Genomic DNA, 9,069 nt, shown 5'->3' with positions numbered 1-9,069 from the left:
ACAACATGTTATGTAAATTTATTCAGAGTTTTGTAGAGGAAAACTATGGGCTTATTGAAATAGACATGTCCTAATATATATAATGTGTGTGTGTGTGTGTGTGTGTGTGTGTGTGTGTGTGTGTTCATCTTCAATTGCATGGCAACAAAATTTATTTCATACACTTTATCAATGTACTCACGTCAATCTGAAAATCTATACCAAAACAGATATTTGGTTAATTTTTTGAGTATTGGAGTATAAACAATCTATCTGTCATGGATTTCAATAATATAAAAATCAAGATAGTGTGCTTTATGTCCCAGCTTTTCTTTTTTTACATGGGCCCTGGGGGCTGAGGTGGTGCCCTTTACTACCCTGGCCTATGTCCACTATGTGGCATTTGTTTCTGACTTTGGTACAGTACTATCATAAGCCATTGTACATGTGCAGCCTTTCTTAGCATCATCATGGGTATTGCAGTAGCCAATTCCTGGGTACACAGAGGTCTCATTCTCTGAGTGACTTTATATGGGCTGAATACAATTGATCACTTTTTCTGTGCCATATGCTCACTTCTGGCTTTGTCCTCTGAAACATCCTGTTCATAGTTAGACCCATTAGCTTTTATTGCTCCAAATATTCCTGCTTATATATTTTTCGAAGTAACTCACCTAAACACCATTAGACAACCAGCCAAAATGTTAGGATATGTATTTTTGTATCATATGTCTATATTGTTGTATACATGTGAGTGAAAATTCTGCTCAGTAAAGTTGAAAGTAAAATGGTAATATTAGAATATTTGATAACATGTGTCTTTATCATATTTTTATTCCCACTGTTGCCTTCAGTTTATTTGAGTTATTATCCATGGAAGAGAAAAAAAAAATGGAGTTTGGAGAATAGAGGGTATCGCCTGCAAATCAGAATCCCATCGTAGAGCAACCGGTGTTTCAAACTTGGACATCATCAGTAAGTAAACAACATGTACTAGACATTATCACTTGCAATCGTGTCTTTACTTCTCCGATTTTCACACTGAGAGAAATTTTCTGTTTACGTACCCGTGCACAATGAACCACAGCATTGTTAGAGAGTTTATGATTCTGGGACTCACTCAAAAGTCTGAACTTCAGGGGATTCTTTTCATTGTCTTCCTTTTTATCTACCTTGTGGCTTTCTTCGGCAATATGCTAATTGTCATAGCCATAATCTGCAATAGCACCTTGCACACGCCCATGTATGTTCTCCTTCTGGCCTTGGCTGTTGTGGACATCATCTGTACTACAAGCATAATTCCTAAGATGTTGGGGACAATGTTAACATCAAAAAATTCCATCTCTTTTGGTGGCTGCATGTCCCAGCTCTTCTTTTTCACGTGGTCTCTGGGGGCTGAGATGGTACTCTTCACTACCATGGCCTATGACCGCTATGTGGCCATATGTTTTCCACTTCGGTACAGTACCATTATGAACCACTATACGTGTGTTGCCTTGCTCAGCATTGTCATGTGTATTGCAGTGACCAATTCCTGGGTGCACACAGGTCTCATTCTGAGGCTGACTTTCTGTGGACCAAATACCATTGACCACTTCTTCTGTGAAATACCCCCACTTCTGGCTTTGTCCTGCAGTCCTGTAAGAGTCAACGAAGTGATGGTGTATGTGGCCGATATCACCCTGGCTGTGGGAGACTTTACCCTTACCTGCATTTCCTATGGCTTTATCATCGCTGCTATTCTCCGCATCCGCACCACAGAAGGCAAGAAGAAGGCCTTCTCCACATGCTCATCCCACCTCATTGTGGTGTCCCTTTACTATTCCCCTGTAATCTACACCTATATCCGACCTGCATCGAGCTATACTTTTGAAAAGGACAAGGTGGTAGCTGCACTTTATACCCTAGTAACTCCCACATTGAACCCAATAGTGTACAGCTTCCGCAACAAGGAGATGCAGGCAGGGATTAGGAAAGTGTTTGCATTTCTGAAAGGGTAATGGTTTTAAAAGAAAATATATGAGACTGAAAATATAACCTTATTCCAGTAAAATTGTCTCTTATAATCTGATATCAAATTCATAAGCCTTTTTAACATGCACCTCCACCACATATAATTATGGTATCTAAAAATCCACCTCATGTTATACAAAGTTTTAGCTCTTTGGAAAAATGATCTAGGGTAGAAAAATCAGTTAGTCATGCTAAAATATATAAGCACTATCAAAAAGGCCATTCTATCAACTCATATGTTTCTTCTAGTGAATGTCAGGATTTTTTCCACCAATATAGGTTGCTATGAAAATACATGATATATTTAAATTTTGGAGTTACAAATGTTAACGTATTTGCAAATTTTAGGAAGCTGTTAAACAACTCATGAAAATCTGATAATAAATTTTATTAAAATAATGAATGGTTTATTTTCTTTGTAACAAAAAACAAAATTACATATCTTATGTGTAAGACTAAAACATAAAAATGTCCCACTGGAAGGCTGAGGAGATGGATCAATTCAGGTTCAGTGAGAAACTTTAGCCTTATTATGTACATCTGCATGAACACACAATACAATATGTACACAAATACAATAGTTCTGCTATAATGTTTAATGACATAACAATTCTGAGTGGTGATCATTGATAGCTTCTGAAATTGACTGAAGGCAGAGAATGTAAAAAAATAATAATAAAACCTTCATAACATAAAAGAATTCGTTGAAATAGTAGGCTTGAAATAACTCATCAATGAAAGCTGTCAACACCCAGAGGTTCCAGAGTATAAGCTATCAATGTTCCTCAAAAACATAAATGCAAGCATAAAAATCAAATTTCAATTCAATAAGTTCTAGGAAATTTACCAATCAAGTGCAAAATACAGGTCTTCCAAGCTATGAAACAATGTATACGAGGTAAGACAACTGTAACACTAATTATTCCAACTATCTCTTTGATCACGATATTAAAGATGTATTAACTATAATTTAATAGAAAATCTTTTACTTTATGTAAAGTTTACAATATCATGGAAAAAATATAAATTTTGATTTATAACTACTTGTTGACACTTGATTAGTCACAGGCTTCACTATATGGTTTTCTAAAATTTTTAATAAGAAATTTTCCCAATATTAATGTAAAAAATCAATCATGATGTTTGACTGTTTATTGTGAAATGAAACCATCCCTAAATTAACTTTAAAATAATGATGAGTATATTTGGTACATACGTGTATGTTTTGTAATATATATATATAGTATTTGCTGATTCTATTTTTTTCTGTTTTGTGTGTGTGCGTGTGTGCATGTGTGGGTGTGTGGGCGTGTGTGTGTGTGTGTGTGTGTGTGTGTGTGTGTGTGTGTGTGTGTGTTTGTGATTTAGAGGCTGATAATTATGCACTGAACCACCAATAAGGGGCCTCTTAACTGGAAAAGGCCAACTTTTGTCCAGTTGTCAATAGTAGTAGCCTATAATTCTTTGTCTAGAGTTAAGCTCCATGATTTTTCCCCTTTTCTATATCAACATACCCATATGCTGTTATTGTTCCATTTTTGTTTATGTAGTCATTCTAGAAAGTCTATTTCATAGCATGACAGTGGAAGAGGAGGTAGAAGGCATTTGAGAAGGGTACCTACAGGGGACTGAATGGAAGAGTGGGAAGAGGAAGAGATGTAATTCTAGTTCAAATAAAAAAAATAATAAATCCTCAAAAATTTGTGAATTTTCATCTGCGTAACTGCTTTGTATAGTTTTTATTTTTGTTAAGATATAAATTCTCTTCTGGCAATATTAAAAAAGAAAACCAAATACATGGCTTGGCAATTGGCTATTGCCTATGTAATTCTTTTAACAAATATTTTGTTCATTTATCTTTTATAATTAATGCCAACATTTAAGGTTTGGAGTGCGTCTTCAAATGTGCTTGTTTCCCCATAGTCTGTGCACTGTGACAAAGATTGTTATATCAAGTCAAGCTCTTTCTTTATTTCATTTAATACAAGAAATGAATGTAAACTGATAGTAAAATTACATTACATAATAAAACATATAGATTTATGCAAATAAATACTGTACAAATAAATTCTATTAACCTACCAAAACAGCATACATAAGTTACTAACAATGCACACATTTTAAAAAGCAAACAAATAAGTGATGGTACCCATATCATACTTTCTTCGTCTGTCAAGTCTCAGTGATTATCATGTAGTGTGAACAAGAAAAGGCCTAAGAGCAAAAGGTCATGAATGCACCAGTATTTCCCGTACATAACAAGTCTGATGCACTCATGAACACAGCAGCTTAGCTTCCTGCATAAAACATGAATAAGCCAATTATCATTCCGGCATGTAGCAGTAGAGACAAGTGAGATCCCACTATTAACTGAGGAGCCACTAACAAGGTGATGCCTTTCCAGGAAAGAAAACTGAGTTTTATTTAAGAGTATGGCACCTACTAGGTCAACCACACTACAGTGGATGGCTTCTCCCCCATTAGTATATGGGTAGCACAAATTGTAATTTATGGGCTATTTAAGAAAGAGAAGACATGAAGTTGTGTGAGGGTGGAGCTGGGGCTTGGGATGTGATGGTGGATCTGGATGAAATTAGAGGAAGAGTAGGGGTGAATATAAGCAAAATACACTGCATATATGTGTGGAATTCTCAAAATTAATTCAATGGAATTAAAATAAAATAAAGTGAATAATAATTTTGCAATTTCTTATTACTATATGCTATTATTAAATCATCTTATTAACTTCTGACACGGTTTAACTGAAAGTATAATCAAACTCTGTATAGCTCTTCTTCAGTTGCTTGTGGATTCTTGATCCTCTATCATGTGGATTTGTACTTTATGGAAATTTGTTTAACTACTTTCCAAATTAGAAACAATAGGAAGTATCCAATACACTGCTACCTAACCTGCTGTGTTAAGTCATCCATGAATCATTCTGCATTTTCCCATATATACCCTTGCTATCTTATAAACATTACTTTCTTACTGTTGCAATTTTAAAGCTCATTCTAAGAGATGTTTCATTTCTTTAAAAAATAAAAGCAAATCCTAAATAGCATCTTAAAGGGATAAATCCGTTTAATCATTGATATGGTATTTCTAGCAACAGATCTCATCATTTTCTGGGAGTCACCCAAGATCAATGTCAATAGATTTTGAGGTTTAGAGGATGTCTGTAGAAACCCATAAACCAACAACTACAAAAGGGTTTACCCATACATAGCACTGATATTTATATTTGTTATCCCACGGTATCTAGAGAGATATTGCCTTCCTGTTATATATAGGGTACCATGACTTAAACTCTTATCATATTTCTATATATTTTAGGAAGCATTTATAGTACTAGATTTCCATATGGCTTCTTCAAAAGTCTTTCCTTTTAATTATTTTTCCCTGCACTCCCTATCTACACTACTCTAAGCCCAAATCCCATTCACACTTTCTGTTTCATTACTAGCCTCTCCTTTTTCATAACACCCGTGTTATATCCTCTTTCATTTGTACATGCCACTCGCCATGTTATAGCCATGACAACTTTTCTGAATTCTGATGATACTTTAATTTAAACACTTGTTGAAAGACTCAAAGCTAGTATTCATCAATGAGAGAGAACATGCCGTGTTTATTTTGTGTGACTGCATTACTTAGCAAAGAGTGATTATGACCATCTCTATCCATTTACCACAAATTTCTTTTTTTTTTACAGTTGAATAATATTTTATTGCATATATGTACCACATTTGCTTTATACAATCATGACTTGATGAATATCTAGATTGTTTCTTTTTCTTGGCTATTGTATTTATAGCACCAATGAACATAAATGAGAAAATATTGCTGTGGTGGAATATAAAGACCTCTGGGAATGTGCTCAGAGATATTATAATTAAATTATATTGTATATGTAGTTTTAAAGTTGTGAAGAATCTCTATACTGATTTCCGTACTGGCCACAGAAGTTTTCACACCCACTAAGAGTAAATGTTTCCTTTTCTCAAAAACTGCTCACAGTGGTTCTGTTTAAAAAAAAAAAAATACAGACTCTAACTACATGAGATAAATCTCAAAGTAGTTTTATTTTGCATTTGTCTAATGGATAAGGGTGCTGAACATTAAAAAAATTATAATCCATTTTTTATATTTCTGAACTCTATATATTTCTATGTCCATATTTTAAATTGGACTCTGTTTCTTGTCATTGAGTTCTAAGTTCTAGGTATGTTCAATACACAATTTTGATCAGATAAAGCTAATAAAGAATTTTTCCCTTCTGAACACTGCCTTTTCATTCAAATGATTGATGGTGCTACTAATCTGAAATCTTCATCCCACAGCCTACATGTCATATACAGGAGGATACAATGAATGCAGCCATTGTGTCTGATGGTGGCGGCCTTAATAATACCCAACTTTATTTTTTTTTTAATTTTTTTATTAATTTATTCTTGTTACATCTCAATGTTTATCCCATCCCTTGTATCCTCCCATTCCTCCCCCCCCCCATTTTCCCATTATTCCCCTCCCCTATGAATACCCAACTTTAAACTCTCTAAGTTAAAATAATTATTAGCCTCTCAAGATTATTACTGGTATGGTTATGAGAACAACCAAACACTTTCTAATTAGATTTACTGCTTTCCACACAGGATGGAACTTATGTCTAGAATGGTTAACAGAACTAAAAACCTATGGCGAGCTAGGACAAAAGCTCCAGAGGAGAACTGCATACTTTTATTTTGCTAATAGACATAGTGACAAATTTTCCCTTATGTTATTTTCCTTACATCAGTAGATAAATGGATCTTTCAATACTCATCAGAAAAAAAATTTCTTTTTGCAGACATCAATTAATATGGAAACTCGTTGCTGGTCAATGTGCAAAGAATAAGAGACTTGAATGCTAAGGTCTATATGGAACATTTATATTCCATCTCCTACCTCTAATATTTGAGTATAATCTCAAAAGAGGGGAAAGAAAAACTGTAAATTCCACAATTGGTAAATGTTTGCAGCAAAACTGATTTTACTGAGCATGATAAGGTTGTTGTGTATATGAAGTTACAGTGATTTTTTTTCCTGTTTACTCCAGAACTGTGCAGTATCAAGCCAAAACAGAAGCTGCATGAGTAGAACTTAAATCATGAAATTACTTTCTCTCCAAAATTATTTTAGACAATATGTATCAGATAATTTTTTTCTTCTTCTCTTCTACGTATATAAATAATTGAATAACCTAACATACAGAGATTGTAAATGTGGAACAGAGAAGGTAGATTGGCTAGGGAACCATTGACCTAATGAACAACACTTTAGGAGCTGGAGAAATGGCTCTTTTGTTAAGACTGCTTGTTTCAAACCGTGAGGACTGGAGTTTGGATCCAAGCACCCAGGTAAGAAGCCAGGAATACTGTGAGTGCCTCTCATTACAGCTTTGAGAGATGTACTCAACTGGTTTTGCCTCCATATGCACCTGTACACACACATATTCACATTCTCTCTCTCTCTCTCTCTCTCTCTCTCTCTCTCTCTCTCTCTCTCTCTCTCTCTCTCTCTCTCACACACACACACACACACACACACACACACACACACACACACACACATCAACCTAAAATATAATAATAGTCTTGTGGTGATTTACTTGGATTCTATCATATTTCATGTCTCTTAGATAATTGTTCACACAATGTTTCAAGCTAGAATGGCAATATAAATGCCTTGTAAAATCTAACTACAATATTTCAACATTTTGTTGTTTGATCTAACTTAAATTTTCAAAAGAAAAAAAATGAAATTGAGATTTTTTAGGAGACATAAGACATGTTTAAGATTCAATCATATATTTAAAACAGCAAACAGAACATGGATGCATATGGTAGAACGGGAGTTTCCAGAAACCATTTCTCCAAGAAAACATTAATTTGAACAACGACAAAAGAATTCTATTACAAAAGGAATAGAAGTGTCTGATATTATAGTATATTGTTACAGTTTAACACAAAAAGGGACACATTGACAGCAGTGTGAAGTTTTACATTACCTGGGTACTTCTCCCCTAACTAGGAGGCATAGCATAATGTCATAAAGATGCTATCGATCTTGAAAAATCACTGGCAAGAAAGCATAAGATTTGATTGTAGATAGTAACAGCATGCTCACTGGGGAAAACAGGAAACAGATATTATGGACCCTTTCTTGACAAGGACCAGCACACTGGGGATCAAACCTTGCTTTACACCCCACAAATACCTTATCCCCAGACAAGAGCATCCTAGCTGACCCTATAAAGATGGAAGTGTGTAGCTACTACACAAAGGCACAAAATAAATATTCAAAATCACAGTAAAATTAAAACATACAAAAATAATTCAGCGAATTGAAAACACACAATACCTTACTGGAAGTTATATTTCAATAGAAAGACTGAAGTAATTTATAAAATTTTAAAAATAGAAATGAAAGACAAAATGTGAAGTAAACCATGGATGGCAGGAATTGTTACACATGATTTTTAAGGATACAAACTGACACACCCTGGATGCTTTTAAACAACAGAAATTATCTAACATAGGATGTAGTAATTCAGTGGCTGGGCTTGCATTGGAAAGAAATAAAATCAGCATGTCTAAATTACATCTGCACACATTTATTGCAGTGTGTTCATAGCAATTGAGATATGACTTAAGCATAAATGGTAATCCTAGCATAGATTAAATATATGCTCTGCAATGGTATATTATTCACTCATAATAGTAAATAATTGAGGCATATTAGAACATACTCACGAACCCAGCACTTGGGAGGTAGAGGTAGAGGGAGGAGGAACAGAACTTCAAGGTCAACCTTAGCTGGATAGTAAGTTTGAAGTCATTCAAGGCAGCGTGAGACCCTGTCTCAAAATACATCTTGTCATTGGAAAAAAAAATGGATCATCCTGGATGTTATTATGTTGAGTAAAATAAATGAAACATAACATAATGACAAATACCACATAATAACCCCCAGTGTGGAGTCTAAAGTCTCTTATTTCTACATAAGTAGAATGATAAAGTAGCTTTGGGATAAGGT

The 9,069-nt window shown here is 34.5% G+C and overlaps 1 protein-coding gene across 1 annotated transcript; it reads left to right on the top strand.

Annotated features, from left to right (window-relative positions):
- The first annotated feature begins 1,055 nt into the window (after nt 1-1,055).
- LOC127192127 (olfactory receptor 13G1) lies at nt 1,056-1,979 on the top strand. The gene has a single exon (XM_051149456.1). It carries the CDS (start codon nt 1,056-1,058, stop codon nt 1,977-1,979), a length of 924 nt encoding a protein of 307 aa, XP_051005413.1.
- Nucleotides 1,980-9,069: the final 7,090 nt, after the last annotated feature.

The sequence above is a fragment of the Acomys russatus genome, chromosome 7, assembly GCF_903995435.1.
Source record: "Acomys russatus chromosome 7, mAcoRus1.1, whole genome shotgun sequence".
In the NCBI taxonomy this organism is placed as follows: Eukaryota; Metazoa; Chordata; class Mammalia; order Rodentia; family Muridae; genus Acomys; species Acomys russatus.
This window is presented reverse-complemented; position numbering and strand designations above follow the sequence as displayed.

What these genes read in the sequence shown, in the direction of transcription:
- LOC127192127 (XM_051149456.1), top strand. Translation starts at nt 1,056, where the DNA reads ATGAACCACAGCATTGTTAGAGAGTTTATGATTCTGGGACTCACTCAA.